The sequence below is a fragment of the Eleutherodactylus coqui genome, chromosome 5 (genome assembly GCF_035609145.1).
Source record: "Eleutherodactylus coqui strain aEleCoq1 chromosome 5, aEleCoq1.hap1, whole genome shotgun sequence".
Lineage (NCBI taxonomy): Eukaryota > Metazoa > Chordata > Amphibia > Anura > Eleutherodactylidae > Eleutherodactylus > Eleutherodactylus coqui.
Window position 1 is genome coordinate 195,697,105 of NC_089841.1, and position 20,381 is coordinate 195,717,485.

The 20,381-nt window shown below is 43.3% G+C and overlaps 1 protein-coding gene across 1 annotated transcript; it reads right to left on the bottom strand.

The window, feature by feature from the left end:
• Positions 1–740: 740 nt before the first annotated feature.
• REM2 (RRAD and GEM like GTPase 2) lies at positions 741–10,517 on the bottom strand. The gene is made up of 5 exons (XM_066601986.1): positions 10,453–10,517; positions 7,148–7,474; positions 6,976–7,049; positions 5,391–5,598; positions 741–1,606 (listed from the first exon to the last, which is right to left on the bottom strand). The coding sequence occupies exons 2-5, from the start codon at positions 7,464–7,466 to the stop codon at positions 1,329–1,331; spliced, it is 879 nt and encodes a 292-aa protein (XP_066458083.1). The 5' UTR covers positions 7,467–7,474; positions 10,453–10,517; the 3' UTR covers positions 741–1,328.
• Between the last annotated feature and the right edge of the window lie 9,864 nt (positions 10,518–20,381).

Below are 20,381 nucleotides of genomic sequence, written 5' to 3' on the forward strand. Positions count from 1 at the left end.
TGTTTTATGTTTTCATGTCACTGGCTGTTGTGTGCAGTTCATGTATGAGTAAATCAGCTTTACTTTTGGACTGTTCTTTTTGGTCACCCTGTATATAATGCACTTGTATACTTTTTTTGCCAATATTATTTAGAGCAGGGCACACAGGAGGAAGAAAGGAACTTAAAACAAGAAGATGGGTATAAAAAGTACTGCATCACAGTGCTGCTGTATTATTGCCCTGGTTGCACAGGTTCTAATGTTATACCGAGACTAATACCTTTTAGGCCAGGTTCCACGTCATGCACATACTTGGATGTGTTGTGGCTTTAAAAACGAAAAACGCAGATACTGTTCACTGCTATCCGTCAGGAATGGACTGTCATCAGTTTTCATTTATGTACATATAACAACGAGCAAGTGAAAAAACACAATAGCAACATGCCTTGTGTACATACCGCCTCAAGTTTTTTTCTTGTTTTTTGCTACTATATTTACTCATTCACTGATGCTGTCGGTGATCATTTATGGGTGTTTTCATAAAATAATTTACAATCATTGTAGTCCATCTTTTTGAGATCTACGTACAGGCAGAGGTTACACTTCGACTTCTTGCCTCTCCTGCACTGAATTATCCTTCATAAATACAAGGGGGGGGGGGGGGGGGGGGGGGGGAAGGGGGTGATGGCATTTAAAAAAAAAAAGATGCAAAAGGGGGAAATTATTCTGCAATTATTCATTAAGCAGTCAATCACAACCTTCTGAAATGTAATGAATATTTCATGAATGCCACATCAAGCAGAGAGCTTAAAAGTCTTGTCCCACTGTTTACTATTGATGACCTATCCTCAGGATAGGTAATACCAGATCGTCAGGGATCTGCAGCTCAGGGTCACTGCCGATCAGCTGATCACTGGGGCTGGGCACTGTCAGTACAGAGCTGTTTTTGTTGCCAGAGGCAGACAGCTCCGTATAGTGCACAGTGCCCCTAGCTGGTAATACACCTTGAGTTCTATACTAGCTGAGGCCACTGTGCCCTGTATGGTGCTGTATGCAATACTGACAGTGACCAACCCCGGGGATCAGCTCATCAATGGGGATCCCAAGTGTTAGGTAAGTCAATAATAATAAACAGTGGGACAAGCCCTTTAAGTGTAGCCGTATATGATGCCATTCTTTCTTGATCACAGGTCCAGGATTGCCCGATGATGTGGAAAGTCTTTGGAGCATATATGCTATGGATATGCCCCAGATAAGATGGTGCTAAGGGCCTCCTCTGTCAGACCAGCCACTGACCTCAAGTGAGCCACGTGACTCCTTTATGGCACATAGTTGGGACAGTTAATTAGTCACAGTACAGAAAGGTCATGACACGATTTTGATCTTTGCTTGAAGAATCCTTTATGTTTTCCCATAATCCCTTGCAAGAGTCGTCTCGCTCTTTTGGTCAAGCTCTCTCTGCGGCCAGGAGGCATGAGGGTGGCTGTCTGCGGAGGGCGTTCTCCTTCATCCTTTCGTAAACGAATCTGTCTGACAACCCCTTCAAGCAGCTCCTGAGTATTATGGTGAAGGGCAGCAGATGTCTCTGTGTATTTACAGCTTAACATGCCTGCCAGGGAGCGTCCCTCTGGAAGAGAGCAAGAAAAGTACTAAGTCAACAGCAGCGGAAGAGCGATATTCAGGCAGCAGACCATAGTAATAGAGACAAGTATATTGGGAGTTCTTCTACATTTCCATCATATACATTAGAACATGTCTACAGAATATGAACACATTGGAACGGAGCAATACATAGTCAATGTCCGAGTGTTTAAAGCAAGCCTTCAAGCCTATGTGTCCAAAGAAAAAAGCAACATTTGCCAAATTATGGCTTGTGGGCTCCTTTGTTTTAAGTTCTGTAGAGCAGGACATGTTAAACTTTTTCTCATGGGGTCCCGCTAGGACCTCACCGGTGGGCCGTTACGAAATTAAAACATCAAACACGTTATCTTCAATTTGTCTCCTGAATTCAGTATACTACGGGTCAATTATGTTAGTAAAACCGGATCCTGCCGCAGCAAGAGAGCTCAGCATATGATCACTGCTGTCACAACTGCCAGCCGAGCTGCACCTCATCAACAACTGGGGGCGCCGCTATATGGCAGTCAGTCACAGTGAGCACTCTCTTTATCCAGCCCTTCTAATCCCACTCACTGCGTAGCGACATGCGAATGGTATATATCTACGGGGTGAAATGGGATCTTACTCTTTTTTTTTTTAAAACCCATCAATGTTTGGATAGTAGCCAAATGGTGGCATTTATGGTGTGGGGACTAACAACGTATATAGCGGTCAGCCTGCAACGTAAAAACTGGGCAGAAAGGCAAAAAAATGGGATTTTTGACAAATAAATATAGATGTTTTATTATTGACCTTCTAGCATAAACCCTGAAGAACGTTTAATTCAAACCTCACATAACACAAGGTAGATTACCGGGCCGCCTACGCCAAATCTTAAAATGACTGAGCAGCTTAACATATATTCACTAGTGCTTCTATACACGGAAGAAAATAGTTATATTGTCAAATTGTGAGGAGTGACATCTTTTTACTTTCATTAAAGTAAACCTGTCGGGTCCCACATGCTGCCCTCGCTGTGGACAGCACAGTATAGTGACAGGCATGCTGATATCAGCAGTCTGTCCCCTATAGTGATGCATGCAGCACTTCTTTTTTTAATTTACATTTGAGACAATGCAGTGTACAATCGGAGAGGAGTCCGATGGGTTGGTGCTCCCTGATATTCTCTGCCCCCCTCTCCCTCCAGCTGCTGACTGACAGGTAAAAGAAAAGTAAACTACTGCACCCATCAATACAGGGGACAGCGCTGAAATCAGCATGCCTGTCACTATAATGTGCTGCCTGCACTTGGGCAGCACAAGGGACCTCACAGGTTCCCTGTTACTCCAGAACTGCAAAAGTCACATATCGTTGCAATCAAAATCATTCAACCCCCAACGCAAATTAGATTGCATATCAGAGCCAACTTTTCCTGTTCTTCTGGGTCAGTAGAGGTGCATGTCTTGTAGTTCAAGCATGAAGACTTTCAGAGTTTAGTATGTGCCTTGGGGCTCATTCACATGAAAGTATACGTAGTTCAGTCACGTAAATCCGCAGTGTATTTACATGACGGAAATACAAATATTCCCTGTATTTGATTTTTTGCGCACTTATTTATGCGTGCAAACAACAACACAAGACTACCCCCATTGATTTCAATGGGCAATTGACTTTAATAAGGGCTAATTAGGTGCATAATATCCATCAAAATGGTATATGCCACACTTTTTTCACGCTTGTGTGAATGAACCCTTATTATACAGTCGTAATCCTCAGTGCCTGCCACCACCAAATCCTGCTGCAGATCGTTTGCAGTTACTCAGGGGTTTTTGACTATCTGCCTCCTCAGGAATCTGCTAACAGCCAGGGATAGCTTCTTCTTTCTGCCACATCTATTCAGGGTGTTGAATAAAGATACCTTTACATGGGATGACTGTTGGGTGTACAAGCGCCTGACAGCTGTCCCAAAGACTGCCACCTAATTATTGCTCCTGTGCCTATAGAAGAGTGATTGTCGTTCAAGTGAATGGAAGCAGAATGGCTGGGAATTGTCCTGGCCGCCCACCTCCATTCACAGTAAACAGGAGTTACTCTCAGATTGAGTGGCACCTGTTTACACAGCCTGGCCCATTTACACGCAATGATTATTGGTCAAAAATGTGTTCAAACAAATGAATTTGTATGATAATCGTTGCGTGTAAATGTGAAGCCATCGTACACTATTCGTTCATTTGTCGCTTATCACTGAGTTTCAGCCTGCATATAAACGGTCTTTAGTTCGTTTGCTTTTCGCTTCATTTAAATGGCATTTGTTCAGTCTTTGAAAGACTGAACTACTTGAGCGGAGGAGTGATTGTTTGCCTTGCAAAACATAATGACTACTTGTTTACTCAATGGTTTATCTTCACACTAATTAAAAAAGGCACAGAGCAGAAATTCCTCACATAAACACACGCCCACCTGAGAAAACAACACATACAGTGTTTTGACTTTAGCTAATGAAGGAAATTGAGAGGATTTCACATCTGTACATTTAAATGCTCAGCATTTGTATGGAAAAAAGTCGTTAATTAGAGATGAGCGAATAGACTCGTTTCGAGTAATTACTCGATCGAGCACCGCGATTTTCGAGTACTTCCGTACTTGTGTGAAAAGACTCGGGGGGCGGGGGAGGCGTGGCAGAGCGGGGGTAGCAGCGGGGAACAGGGGGGAGCTCTCTCTCTCTCCCTCTCCCCCCCCCACTCCCCGCTGCAACCCCCCACTCACCCACGGCGCCCCCCGAATCTTTTCGCCCGAGTACGGAAGTACTCGAAAGTCGCGGCGCTCGGGCGAAAAAGGGGCGTGGCCGAGTAGGTTCGCTCATTTCTATTGTTAATCCATTCAGTCTTTCCTTCCTTCAAACAATAATCGTCCAGTGTAAACGGGGCTTTAGTTCTTAGCTCTGCTTGTGTTAATCTATGTAAATTGCTCTTATTTGATTGTTTTTGCATACAATTGAATGTTTGCAAATTTGGCAAATCTACTTAATTTGCAATGGGGGTTGAATAATTTTGATTGCAACTGTATATACGATGTATCTCAAATGGGCATCATCCTCTTTAGTGTAGCTCATGAAAAAGTTATGTACTATTATAAACATTCATTTACGCTCCGCTATAATTACTGACAAGTCACTGTACAATTTGAGGGTCATATCAGTAACATAGTATATAAGGCTGCAAAAAGATTCCATCCAGCGCAGCCTACTACCCTGCAACATTCATCAAGAAGAAGGCAAAAAATACCTAGGAACAACCACCCATCCCCAGGAGTATAGTGACCACAACTTTTAATATGAAAGAAAGCCATCCAGGCCCCTATTGAACTCTTTTATGGGCCTTTTGCACGGGCCGATATTAATCAGATTCCCATGATCCCGCAAGAATCTGGACGATTAGGGTTTAGTTTCTGGATGCAAAAAACTGCATGTTCCCAGATATCGTATATTATTCCGTATAAACAGGCAGTCGTTCACTTATGAATGGAGGCGGGTGGGAATGATCCTTGGCCCACTCAGGCTCCATTCACAAGCGACAACTTCCTCTAGCTTAGAACTATACACTCATTGTTCTTACAGTAAAGAATTCCCTTCTATGTTAGGGTGACAACCTTCTTTCCTCTAGATATGAAGATGCCCTCATGTTATTTTCTATTGACACAACAGCCCTACTTATTTTTTCCACTTCTCATTACACTATCAGGTTTTTATAGAGTACGTTTACTGTATGTGCACATTTTTTAGGACATGGGGCAAGTAGTAGATTCAACAATACCTTCCATGCTGACCTCTCTGGAGCGTGCTAGATCTCCTTTGTTGCCAACAAGAATGATTGGAATGTGTCGATGCGGACGGGCACCACGTAGTCTTAGAAGAAGACCTGGTAGACGTTGGAAACTACCACGATCTGTCACGGAGAAGACTAGAAGAAAGGCATCACCCATCTGTAGACAATTGTCTTGCATCCAGCTATGTGGTCCTGACTGAGTGATAAAGGTCATATTTAACATGAGAAAAACATCTATGTGATGTAAGGTATATCATGCACAACATAATCTTATTGGGCCCCTCAGCACCTTTTAAAGAGAGGACTGAAAATTGTCCCATGAGATATTCTATATACACTGCAAACTCTTCAAAAGACCACCCCTTATCCAAACCAGATATTTTGTCCCAAATTTTCAGTTCCAGCAAATATTATGCATGCTAACCACCTTCATTGACAAGACCACCCCTGTAGAAGACCACTTTTCTGTCAATAAATATTTTATTGGAATTTTTTACCATGAAATAAGAGAATATGTAAATTACATATTGCAAAATTTAGTCATTTGCATAGGGTGTACAATATACAAATTATAGCCTTTAGTATAGACAATCAAGTAAGTTAACAAGTCGGGAGGGGAGGGGCAATTTCTATACCCAATGATAAAAGGGCCACGCCTAGGTTCCAATTAAGTGCAAAATCGAACACAATGCTAAGTGTACTTGATCCCATAGTGGTTTAAGAGGTTCACATGACCACCATATATGTAACAGTGAACCAATTTGTTTCCGACATCTCCAGCAAATATTGGAATTCTGAGTTGAAAATTTGGCCAAACGAGAAGGAGTCAAGTCCCATCTGTACAGCAGCTTTCTGTTGGTTTCATGATGGTTTATACAGTGGGAAGTTTTAACCCTTTCTAATCCACTGTCTGATGTCTAAAGACATTCCGATTGAAAGCTGTACAGCTCTGATGTCGGAAGACATCCGGCAGGGTATTCTTATTGTATATTACTGGCTGCTCTGTTGTCAGGGGGCCTCTCCAGCATTTCCCATACTTCAGTACTGGCTCTAGCCAGCAGATGGCGCCATTGTATAATGGCAGAAAGAGAAAGCCCCCTAGGAATCCCCGAATCCAAAATTGCATTGCAAAGGGTTAAGGTTGAGTTGAAATGCCATTGGCCACTGGTCTGTACTGAAAGATTTCTGGAGGTCTTTTTCCCAATTATAAGACCACTTTTCAATGAGATTTTGGGTGGTTGTCTCAAAGAGGTTTTACTGTATTACGGAAGACCAAGGAAGGTGACATTCCTCCATGGGTGAATGAAAGTGTCTTATCTGGGACTATAAATAGAGGATGGTAGAGACAGTAATCCTTTATTCATAATCATCTACACATGCCATCCTAGAAAAGTCATTCTATGGGACGCGCAATTTTATAGTACTAAAAGCGCCTTTGTTTTGGGATGAGTAAACAATTATTGACTATTTTACACCATTATCCATTAGCAGATCCACATTCACTAGGCAACATTTGACTTTAGCATGAAAAGCCATGCAATTAATACTATGGGGTGAATGTCTTGCTGCTCACCTGCTCCCAGATATCGTATACCAATAGTGTTGTCTTCTCTCCATCCACTATTAGATTTCTCTCATAGGTATCCTCTGTTGGTAAGAGAATTACAACCCGATTACAATCAGTTCTAGCACAAATGGCCATCCTCTCCCCTATCAAGATTGCAACACTTCTTTAAAAACATTACCTGGATGTTCAGACTCATGGGGGAAAGAGTCCTGTGTGCCACCAAATATGCCAGCAAGAGTTGTCTTCCCGACTCCAGTGTCTCCGAGCAGCATCACTTTGTAGACGCCGGGCTCTGGACTACTGTCTGAAGACCTCACTGAGTCAGAAGACCCAGAATGGACACTTGGCCAGTCAAGCTCATCTACAGCTTGTGCTCGTCTGAGCTGATGTTTGTAAGGCAAGGGCATACTACCCCGCCGACGCGAGTCAGCTGGAAGAGGAAGACTTCCTCTATGTTGCCGGAGACCCCCCAGTTTCTCGATTTTGTTTAGTGTCATGTCAATATCTGGGGAAAGAGAAATCATGAATATCAACTGAAATATTTAGATTCATATATTCCAAAACTGAAATGATAAAGGTCTCAGTTTTTTAAGATGCCAGTGTCTTGCATATGATTCAAGGATGGATAATATCCCTATTGGAAATCTTCAGGTATGGTGTTGCTGCGTGTAAATGCAAATATCCAATAGTCTGCCAATTAAACCGGCCATCTAGACCTTGGCGCATCATGCGACAAAGAATGCAATTTGCTAGGGATTCTGTCATCAGGCATATGTTGCCCAAACCATGGGCAGCATGAATCCAGGACAGGGGTGCCTGTTGCCCCTGTGGCTGTTTTATTCTAAAATGCTGCAGCATTTCATTATAGATACACTTTGAAGTTTGACTCGGAGTGGAGTTTCAGAGTCATAGGGGTGGCTTACAACGTCCTCTCCCCGCCTGCTGCATGAAGACGGACAGCTTCTCTCCTTGATTATACACAATGTCAGTCTTCATGCAGCGGACGGAGAGGAGCCGCTGCGGCCCACCCCATGACTCTAAGTTCAACTCTGAGTCAAACTTTAAGGCCGCCTGAACACGAATGGATTTGCATTGCCGAATCCATGGTCGGTGTCTACACTGCGGATCCGGAGCAAATACCGTTCATAGCATGCTATGGAAAACCGCTTCGTCCTGCACACTTGCAAAAACGAATTGTGATTTCCATGAGTGGAGGGGAAAAAATACAAATTAAAAAAAAAAAAAATCAAAAAAAAAAAAAATCGCAGCATGCTCTATTTTTCTGTGGTGTCCACACGGATGGCTTCCATTGAAGTTGATGGAAGCTGTCCAACCCGCCGCCCTTCTGCAGTTGACATTGCGGATAGGTCATGGGTAACCCCCATTATCACCTAGCGACACAGCGGGAAAAAAACATTTTAAAAAAAATCTGGACTGCGCATGCCTGACGGCGGCTCGCTGCGCCCATCCACAGTACTGAAGAAGAAGATAAATGACAGGTGCGCGGGGTTGCCCAACGGGCACAGAGTCGGATTCCTCCACGGGCTACCGCATGCTGAATCTGAATCGCATGCAGGTGGCCTAAAGCATATTTATTCTGAAACACCACAGCATTTCAGAAAAAACACCCACAGGGGCAACAGACATCCCTGTCCTGGGTTCATGCTGCCCGTTGTTCAGGCAGTATGAGCCTATTGACAGAATCCCCTTTTTCAAGAACTGTAGTGAATAATGGTGAAATTGTATGCATTATAGAAGCATGTAAAGGCATTCTTAAATCAAGTATGCTTCAGGCATTTCCTAGAGCTCCCCAACCAGTAACTCCAGAGCCACAGGTGGCTCGCCAACCCCTCTGGCTCACTCATCATACAAGACTTCAATTCTGGCCATACGCACTGGCTACAATGTGACATTCATATTAACAATATATTCCACATCTAGAACTGTGGCAGTTTGATGGTATAATAAGAGCGCCTGGAATCTTAATCTACACATTGAAATTTCATAGTTTTGTGTTTCCCCCTGTTTAATAACATTTTTACTTGAATCTGCCTTCTGACCATCACTCAAAGCTCAGTGCGGCTTACAAGCTATAAAAGGTTGGAGATCTCTGCTGTAAAGGATGGTATCAGGGATTAGATGATAGATGATATGCCATAATGCTACACACATTAATAAATAGTTGAGACACATCCAGTACATAGAAGTCAATCCCAAAAAAATGCCTAATACCCCCTGGAATATTTTAGGATTCCTTACAGTAAATAACCTATTCCACATTCACACCTCTCCCACTATTGCCATGTTAGCGCCTCAGAATTATATAATCACACTTCTGCCTTCTTTCTAATCCAGGATCATCTCTGATCAGTATCCAGGACACATAGGGATTACCCCCACACAAGACTAAAACAAGCAGCTCCTTCGGTGAAAAATGTGTTTATATTGAGTTTTTTCCCCCCATTTCCAAAAACTTGGATTTCATGTACATTATTTAAGCTTCTTTCCTATAGGAAATCATAAAATCACTAATAATATATTTATTCCCCCAAACTTTTATAGTGAGTGAACTAGAATTTTTTCTTCCATTCCAAGGTGTCCATCAGTCCATGAAAGTGTTGTATTCTTCCAGACTCTGTTAGCACATGCCAAAGCAACGTGTTCTCTGCATGTGACATCGCTCTCTGCAGCGCTGCTGTCTGTGCCAGTATTGCCATAACAGAAGCATCTAGCATTACAGTTCGGCTGTAGGGCTAGGAGGACATGCAGTGCCCATATAGGTGGCATGGAAGTTGGTGAACAGTTGGATGTTCTTCTTTCCTGGGTTGTGCTCAGTGACCAGAGGTGCCAGTGTACTGCAGAGTACTGGATTAACCAGCCTTGCCAGGCATCTTCCCTACGACTAACTATTGGAAAGAGACTAGTGTCACTCAGAAAGACCTGCAGATCACTGATGGTCACGTAGAGGTTTAGACTGAGCTTCTTCTGCATCATAGTATTTCCATGGTCTGCACATAATTAAGTCTCTCCATGCATGGTATCTAATAAGCACCAACATATATATATATATATATATATATATATATATATATATATATATATATATATATATATATATATATATATATATATATATATATATATATATATATATATATATATACACACACACACACTGACTAGTACATTCCGTAGAGCAGCCCCCATGGCTCATGACATGACACTGACATTTAGGCAGGTCTCCATCTGACTTCAGATATGCCAATCTACTCTCCTGGCACCTGCTCTGGAATGGTCAGTGCCATGCTTCTGCTCCCAGATACTGCCTGCACCCCTTCATTGCCGGGCTCTGCTCCCTGGAATGTATTTGCCACCTTACATAGAAAAGTATTTTCAGAGATCAGCTCCGCTTCATCCTTCGATCCAGCACACAGACGAGCGCTGACTCACAGCTCTGCCCTAAGTAAGTGGCATTGCACTTACCTGTCTTTGCCCTGGCTCTGACACCTGGCTGTTGCCCCTGTCTTCTGCCTCGCTCCTCTGTGTGGCAGATGCTCAGTTCCTCCCCATCCCTTTAAATATCCCCCAGTAGACACACACCATGGGCTGGGGAGACCCTCCCTCTCCTGACGATCGATATGTAGATTAGGCTGTGACGTCACGGGATTCCCTCTGCAGATCACGTGACGCCGCTGCCCGCGCTCTTCAGGTAGTGAGTTGGGTGCTGCCAGATGAGCCTGAGGGTGCAGCTGGTGAGGGTGGGCACAGCTGCCGGACAGTTTCCTGGTGATTGCCCATTCTCACAAGTGCAGATTGTACAGAACGGGATCAGAGCGCTCCTTTTGCCGAATGTTCCTGTTTATTCTACCAGTATTTAATCTATTCAAAGTGACGTTTGCTCCATTAATTTAAAGTTTGGCACATAGAGGTGCAATAACAAGTTAGTGAACCCTTCAGAATCATGGGGTGGTATACTAGGAGTTAAGCATCTGTGAATCGCATCTATTTTTATGGAAAAAAATTCTACATATAAAAACATATTGCTACATGTACCCAGCGGCTGGAGGGGGGCGAATGTAGTTCAAAAATGCACCCTTTTGACCAAGTTTAACCTCTTATGGGTTTGTGAACTTTTTTTTTTGTGGAATGGAAAAAAAAATGCTTTAAAGGGAAAAAATAAATAAACTGTAAAATTTTATTAATAAAAAAATAGTTTACGGCCAAAAACATACATTTTTAATGCATAGAGGGACAAAAACATATGGCTATCTATTTAATGCATACGTTTTAAAAATGTACAGTTATGCTTAAAATGGCAAATATTTGTATACGTTGTTTACGTATATGTTCCACATACACAACAATCCTGATGTGAGCGGCCCCTTACCTGCATTCCTGCATTGATTACTAATAGAATGTCTGATTATTATTGAAGGCGCCATTTAAATTAGGATTTTACCGTGCGTCAACCACATACCTTTTTTTTTTGTATCACTTGACATATTCATTGACTAGATTTGGTGAAACGCAACTCAAAAGTGCAACCTCTCGACTACTTTTAGACTCCTTTATGTTTGTGTACAATTTTTCTTCAAGGGATAGAAAAGCCTAGAACACACCATTTGTACATTTTTTTTACATTCCAGTCAATGGCAAACATCTGGCTGTACGCTTCCATATGCTAAAAACACATTTTTGTTATCAAATGCCTTAAAGGAAAAATAAAATCTTCAGCTACAAAACCTTTTTTTTTCCCTTAATATAGTTAATATTTTAAAAAGTATACATTTTTCACTATAAGGTTTTATTCACGTGAGCGAATATCGGCCGCGCTTTACAATGCATCAGTTCAGATGGGTGTATTCCCGTGGCTTAAAAGCTCCTGGCTAATATGCGCTCGTAGGCGCTATTTTTACGTCGACCTGGAAAGATAGTTCAGAAACTATCTTCCTGGCCAGAATACGGCGGCGGTTCCATAGACTCCTATGGGAGCCTATGTTAGCTGCCGGAGATGGGAGGGAGTTTAGCAATGTGTCTGCTAAACTCCCACCCCCTTCCCTCCTTCTCTCCGCCCCTTGCCGACTGCCAGCAATGGAAGGAGGTGGGATGGGGTGGGAGCTAGTTGCTAAGCTCCCACCCCATCCCGCCCCCTACTATTGCTGGCAGTCGACAAGGAGTGGAGAGGGGGTGGGAGCTTAGCACATTTCCTTGCCAAGACCCGCGAGGGGAAGGAAAGGGGGAGGCAGTTTAGCAGAGCTAAACTGTCTTCTCCCACCCGACGGCAATCTGGGCTTGACATATATGCGCCGGACCCGGGCCATCCGAACGGGCGCACAAATGGCAGATTTGTGCGCCCGTTCACACGATTTTCAACCACGTTGTCACCCTAAACGAAAGAGGCCTAAAACAGTTAGCCATACATTTGTCTCTGTTTGAAGCAACCATCTCCCTCACAGCACCATAAACCAAGTCAACGGGTTTCCTTTAACATAGAGGTTTTAAAAATATTCAGGTATGCTTAACCCCTTTATGACCACCCATATATGTTTTGATGGTGGCCTGGCATGGGTCTCCTGTGCCAGAGGGAGTGGGTGATCAGCTGTTGAATAACAGCCTGGCACCTGCTCAAACAGCATGTACCAGAGAAACCTCCAATCACTGCAGTTTAACCCTTTACATGCTGCAGTCAATGTGACCGTGGCAGGCTGACACAGGGTGGGAGTTCCCTCTGTTACCCATTGGATCCCTGCAATACTCTGGCATGCAGAAACTTGATTATGGCTTCCAGGTCTGTCAGCTACTGTGGCTTATGAAGCATATAGTAGTATACTTTAATATAAATAAGCCTACCTGCTTTTTCTTGCACCCCACTTTTCCCCCTTTGCTGTAACTCTGGTGACTGATGTTGGGGTCATTAGATGACACACATGCTCACCGGTGCCGTAAAATCATCACATGTGAGTTTAATACATTTAGGGACCTGTCAGGCGGGGTGAAAGTTACAATGTTAAGTCTATGGGTGGCGCTGCTGGGCTTCAGGCATGCACTTAAATGAGTGGAGCGTTGCTAAGCAACGCAGCATACACTGCTAAGCTGCACCATACACTGCCCAACCAAGAGCGATAGAGAGACAGTGAGAGAAAGAGTGATAGAGTGAGAGAGCAATGGAGAGATAGACAGATAGAGAGCAATAGAAACAGAGAGTGATAGAGACAGTCAGAGAAAGAGCGATAGACAAAGAGAGTGACAGTGATAGAGAGGGAGTAAGAGAGCAATAGAGGGACAGAGTCAGAGAGCGATAGAGAGACAGGAAGAGAAAGAGCAGTAGAGAGACAACGATAGACAGACAGAGAGAGAGAGAGAGCAATAGAAAGACAACGATAGACAGAGAGAGAGCAATAGAAAGAGAGTGAGAGAGCGATAGAGACAGAGCGATTGAGAGACAGTGAGAGAAAACGCAATAGGCAGAGAGCTAGTGAGAGACAGAGAGAGCAATAGAAAGAGACAGAAAGAGAGCAATAGAGAGACAGAAAGAGAGCGATAGAGGAACAGAGAGAGCAATAGAGAGACAGAGAAAAATAGAGACAGAAACAGACAGAGAGCAATAGAGACAGAAACACAAAGAGAGCGTAGAGAGGCAGAGAGCGCATAGAGAGGCAGAGAGAGCGATAGACAGACAAATAGAGAGAGAGCAATAAACAAACAGAACGAGAGCGAAAGACAGAGAGAGAGCGATAGAGAGACAGAGAGCAATAGAAAGACAACGATAGACAGACAGAGAGAGCAATAGAAAGAGTGAGAGAGCGATAGAAACAGAGCGATAGAGAGACAGTGAGAGAAAACGCGATAGACAGATAGTGAGAGACAGAGAGAGCAATAGAGAGACAGAGAGAGCAATAAAAAGACAGACAGAAAGAGAGCAAGAGAAACAGACAGAAAGAGAGCAATAGAGAAACAGAAAGAGCGATAGAGGAACAGAGAGAGCAATAGAGAGACAAAGAGAAAAATAGAGACAGAAACAGACAGGGAGCAATAGAGACAGAAACACAAAGAGAGAGCGTAGAGAGGCAGAGAGCGATAGACAGACAAATAGAGAGAGGGCAATAAACAAACAGAATGAGAGCGAAAGACAGAGAGCGATAGAGAGACAGAGAGAGAGAGATAAAGAGACAGAAAGAGAGAGAGACAGAGAGCGATAGACAGAAAGAGAGAGCGATAGAGATACAGACAGAGAGGGACAGGCAGAGACAGAAAGAAAATGTAAGAGACAGAGCGATACCGAGACAGAGAGAGACAGACAGAGAGAAAGACAGAGACTTGTAGGCTTTTTTATATTAGATATCTGTTCCAAATACAAAGTGACACTCTAAATAATCACCTAACCAAGCAGATTTAGAAGTTCACAACCGCCACTCTTGAAACATTTTATGTTTGCGTAGCAAACATCGGGTCAATCTAGTTATAAGTGGTGAAATATGATATTTAAGTCTCCTAGTGGTCCAAAAATAAGTTCAAAATAAAGTAAAAAAAAAAATTATAATAATAATCCCCAATCTGTTATTTCCACCCAGAGAAAAAAAAGTTAGCACATTATTTAACCCGCAAAGTGCAAGCCGTGAAAAAAAGATACAAAAAACAGTAAAAATAGCCAATATTGCCTATCTTTCCTTACAAAAGATAGAAAGTGATCAAAATATCAAATGGATCAACAAATGGTACCGATGAAAAGTACAACTCATCCCGCAAAAAAAGGAAGAGAAAGCCCTTTTACAACACCATTGACAAAAAACGAAATAGGTTAGGGGTTTTGAATGTGGCAATAAAAAAAAACCAAAAACACATTTTTCTTCTCTCACACAGGTTTTTTTTTTGTTTCTTTTACAGCATTTAGCAGGCATTTTCAACGCCTCCTAAAAACACTGCATAAGCCTCCATGGATCCATCTGTATTCATTTTTCATGTATATTTAACCCATGAAAATCCTAATGTGAACAGCCCCTATGGGCGGGCTCACATGAGTGGGTTGGATTCCGTGTGCTGATATCCGCAGCAGCAGACATGCAAATGATCGTGGAAACAAATTGCAAATGATTGCGTATGCGTGTGGTTTTCCATGCGGATGTACTACGTATGGACAGCATATCGTCCGCGTGGAAGAAATGACACCAGAAAGTAGCCTCAACCCCCTGGAAACCCCGTTCTATCACCCAAGCGACGTTCTCTTGTGCTGTTGTGGTGAGAGCTGTAAACTAGATACTACTCTCTTGGCCTGGCTGGTTTTATACTACATTTTTTGAAAGTAGTATGAACCACTTAAAAAAAAATCCCAAAACACTAATTCTTACGGAGGAAGAGCCCAGAAGAATAAGCGGAGGATGCAGACAGCAGGCTGGATGGGGGTGTTGTTCCCCAGACTCTGTCCTGCATTGTTTGCCCACAAATTTCTGCTTTCTTTATTACATTTGTATCTAGTCTCCTAGCAACTTGTGAGCAAATCCACACCCATACACAATGTCAGTTGCCTATGCACTCCGGATCGAATGCATCTATAGAGATTAATGGAGCCCATATGTGCAGAATCCGCAGTAAAAGAGAGCATGCTGCAAGTTTTTTCCGCTTGTGAGCAGTTTTTCAGTTGAGATTAGAAGTGTAAGTTCACAAGTGCTTTGCCTATTAAATAAGGGCACAAAAAACCTGGTTACTGACAAATCTGTTCTCAAGAAAGATTGATTTGTGTAAACCATGTATTGATAGAAATAACTTTCAGAAGATGTAATAGAGATAAGCATGTAATTGGAAAAGGCTTCAAAAATGCTGCTAAAGACATGGACGTACATCATTCCGCAATTAGGCTGCCTGCACACTGCAGAGCCGGATTCTGCATGCAGGAGCCCGCTGCGGAGTCCGACCCCGACAGCACTGGCATCTGCGTGTACCTGCTCCTTTTCATCTGTACTTCGGATGGCTGCAGCGAGCCGCCGTCAGACATGCACAGTACAGATTTTTTTTCAAATGTTTATTTTTCCCGTGCGAACCAACAACCTATCAGTGCACTCCGGCAGAAGTTCCATTGACTCCTAGGGGAGCAGGAGTTAATGGCAACTCCTGAGCTGGGAATAGATGCCCTCTGCTTACAGCAGGACATTTAAAGGTGCTTCTGGGGTATTCCTACTGTTAGAACTGTCATAGCAGTGCTCTTCTGCCATTGCTTTCAATGGGGTGCTGCTACCGCCCCATTGGAAGCAACGGGATGAAGGCTACCCCTGCAGTGATTTTCGGTGAAGGGCTTGAAATAAACCCTACCCTGAAAATAACCCCTGGTTGCTGGAAAAAAAAAAAGAAAAAAAACATCATCTAGCAGTGCTGTCAGGGCTCCGGTGCATGTTGTCTCCCGCTCTCTGGCACTGTTCTTCATCATTTTCTTCTGGCTGTGGATTTAAAAATCTCCTGGAAGCGCTGCCTCTTATTGGCTGAGCGCAGGGACCAATCAGTGCCATTCAATCATTGATTGATCCTTGAATGGCTGTGATTGGTCCCAGTGTTCAGCCAATCAGAGGCAGCGCTCCTAGGAGGCGTGGATTTTTAAATCCCTGGCCAAATGAAAATAATAAACAGTGCCGGGAAGAGAACAAGCACCAGAGCCCCGACAGCCCTACTAGGTGATGTATTATTTTTTTTGCAGCTGCTAGAGGTTATTTTCGGGGTAGGGTTTATATTTCAAGCCCTTCCCAGAAAATCCATGTGGGGGTTGCCATCATCCCATTGCTTTCAGTGGGGCAGCAGCAGCTCCGGCCCCATTGCAATCAATGGGATACCATCATGCTCCTCTGCCACAGCTGCGGCAGGGGATTCGGTCATCCCTGCGGGGAGTCCCCTCATCACTGAACACGGACAGTGTTGTCAGTGTTCAGTGACGGTGGGACCTTTCTGGAGCAGCTGCGCTTCTCCAAGCACAGCTGCTCCAGTGAACGGGCAAGGTTGTATGCGCTGCGCATATGAAACTTTTCCAGTTCACGCGTTTTCAGCTAATACGACAACCGCATTTTGTTCGCGCACATAGGTGCACAAAAAACACGCTCGTCTGACCTAGGCCTTACACTGCAGAGTGGATGAGATTTCTTGAAAATATGCCATGTATGGATGCACCCATGAGGTAGGTTCACACATGGGCTGATTCTATGCAATGCACGAATACACCACAAAATCTGCATGTCTTACCCGTGAAGTTAGATGTGGATTTCTCAGGACTTGGGGCAGATTTCTCCCTTTGCAATTGAAAAGGTGAAAATCGACATAAAAATCTACATGTAGAAGATACAGAGTTTGCAGAGGATGTGTCAGCCCTTTCACCTATCATTCTCCAGCCGTGTAAATAGGATTTAGATTGAATGACTAACTGGTTGAATGTTGATGATTATAATAGCGGGTGCACTTTTGACCACTACTTTACATGAGTCATTGAAGTAGGAGCCGTTCCTCTGTTTTAGTCAAAGTCAACCTCACTTGCTCTTTTGAACGGACAGGCAGATATTGGATGTGTGAAATGATATCAATCATATCTAATGGTATAACCTTCACTGGCATTGTATGAATAATGTGTGAAAACTATTAACTCTGAACTGAATATAACCTCAGGGGTTAATTAGTCTTTACTGTCATTTGCATCAGTACCTTTCGCTCATTTGATAGAGAACTGTCTCCAACCACTAATTAGGAACAAGAATGAAATTAGACAATTAGCAAAAACAAAAATAACATGCTCTAATAGGCATGAAATCACAGATAGGGAGCAGAGCAGCGGAGAGGACTGGATGGGTGAAGAATTCAGCAACAGGAGATGGACATTGCCGAGCAAAGCAAATGATCAAAGGACTGAAGCTGCCCATGCAATGCATATGGAAAGTCTTCAGACCCTTAATAATAAACATATATATATATAGTTAGAGGGGAAGGTGAGGCAGGAGATTGAAGATAGAAACCCCTGTCACCCAGGAAAGAATGCTGGATGACCCGTTGTCTTATGTAAGTTTTAGGAAAATAGGTTGCGGAACTCCGGTGATGACTCAAAGTCAATCCATGGTTGCCACACCAACAGACGTTTATCAGTATTTCTGGAGTGCCCAGAAAACAAAGGTTTGGTACCGTGTTAGCCAGTAGAGCAAAATGTGATTGTTCCCAGCAAGAGAAACCACGTAATCTTGTAGATATGATACCTTTTAATGGCTAACAAAAATACATGATGTTACAGTTAGCTTCCGAACCAACGCAGGGTTCTTCTTCAGGCTTAAATGGATTGGATCTGAAGAGGAATGAATATTTATACACACTTATAACATACATACTTATGACAAGGCACAGATATGGATGTGATTGGTTCGCACTTAAAAGGAATTCTGCAACAGCAAACAAGCTTTTTTTGTCTAGGCACTGATAGCGGAGTGAAAGTTTTATGGTCCCTAAATTACTGTTGGAGGGGGGGGGGTTCGGTCAGCAGGCTAGAAATGCTGCAAGAGGTACACAAACATTTTTAACTAGACACTGATAAGGGATTATAAGTTTATGGTCCCTGAATTACTGTTGATGGGGGTCTTATCTGTGCAATAAATGTCTCACACTTCCCATTCACGCATAAATCCTGGGGAATAATTTAACCCAGTATTCAGCGTGTTAAAGGTTGTTATCAATTTATATTCCCAAATTCTTCTGTGGTTTTGGGACTTGAAACCACCCTTCAATATCAAAACTCTCATATCTCCTATGTTATGTCCATGGTTAGAGAAGTGCTCGGCCACAGGCAATTCTCTTTTTTTGGGTTTAATCGTGTGGCGATGAGATCTCATCCTGGCTTTCAGTTTCTGTCCTGTTTCTCCAACATAAAGACCCCCAACAACACATTTATTGCACATGATCAGGTACACAATATTGGACGAGGAACATGTGAATGTCCCCGGGATCTTGTAGTGCTGCTGTGTGTTGGGGATCCGTATCCTGTCCACAGTCAGTACATGTGAGCAGGTCTTACAGCTCCTTCCATTACAGGGAGAAGTTCCTTTTTGTGTGTCAGAGAGTAATGCACTCCTGATTATTAAGTTCCTCAAGTTAGAAGTTTGTCAGTAACACAGAAGGAGAAGGTCTGGGAATATGGTTTTCAGATGATCATCCTTGTGTAGGGTATGGTGGAGTTTCTTTGCGGTTTTCCTTAGTACCTCTAGTTGCGGATTGTAGATCACTACTAGAGGCACACGATTGTTTCTTTCCTTCTATTGGAGTAGTTGATTCCTGGGTATCCTGGTGGCTCTGGGGATTTGGTCATCAATTGAGGTGGGATGATAGCCCTGATTTATAAATGTCCTTTTTAAGATGGTACAAATGTTCCTCTCTGTTGGGTTGGAGCAGATCCGGTTGCATCTGATGGCCTGGCTGTAGACAATGGACTTTTTGATGTGTTTAGGATGGAAACTGTCCCATCTGAGGTATGTCGGCCGATCAATCGGTTTTCAGTATAAGGATGTCTGTATTGAGTTGTTTAAAATCTTTATGGTGGTGTCCAAAAAGTTGATTTCTGTATGCGACTAGTTTAATGTCAGGTTTATGGTGGGGTGGAATGCATTGAATCTCTCATGGAATTTTATTAATTCTTGTTTGGTGTGGGTCCAGATGATCATGATGTCATCAATGTAGCGGAAGTAGGCCAATGGTTTGCTGGGGCAGGAGGCCAGAAAGTCATTCTCCAGTTTTGCCATAAAAAGGTTGGCATATTGTGGTGCCATTTTACTGCCCATGGCAGTCCCGGTGAGTTGCAGGAATATCTCTTTGCCAAAGGAGAAATAATTGTGTGTGAGGATGAATCTTGTGAGTTGTAGCACTGCGTCAGAGGCGACCCCATTGGCCTCAAGGTGCACCTGGCAGGCTCAGTCCACCCTCATGTGGGATGTTGGAATACAAGGATTCCACATCCATAGTGACCAGGATGGCGCCATTGGGGAGGGGACCTACGGTTGACCGTTTCTTCAAAAGGTCCGTGGTGTCTTGCAGGTAGCTGGTTGTGTTTCTCAACAGTGGTTTGAGGATGCCTTCCACCCATCCTGAGATTCCTTCAGTGAGGGTCCCCACACCTGAGATAATCGGCCTCCCCGGGTTGCCAGCTTTGTGTAGTTTTGGAAGCATGTAGAACGTTCCAACCTTGGGGTCCTCCGGTATCAAGTCCAGAAGTTTTGTGGAGCCCACAGACAGGCTTCTGATGACCCTTCTCAATTTCCTCACATATTTCTGAGTCTGGTCTTGATTCAGTTTGGTGTAGTATCTGGTGTCTGTTAGCTGTCTGTCTGCTTCTTTCTTGTAGTCCGATGTGTTCATGAGGACTATAGCACCACCCTTATCTGCAGGCTTAATGGTGATTTCCTTGTTGCTCT

Excerpts from the sequence above, each read along its gene's own strand:
- REM2 (XM_066601986.1), bottom strand. The coding sequence starts at position 7,466 with ATGACACTAAACAAAATCGAGAAACTGGGGGGTCTCCGGCAACATAGA. Across the intron at positions 7,050-7,147 it reads CCATGAGTCTGAACATCCAG|AGGATACCTATGAGAGAAAT; the intron begins GTAATGTTTTTA and ends TCTTACCAACAG. Across the intron at positions 1,607-5,390 it reads CAGAGAGGTCAGCATGGAAG|AGGGACGCTCCCTGGCAGGC; the intron begins GTATTGTTGAAT and ends GCTCTCTTCCAG.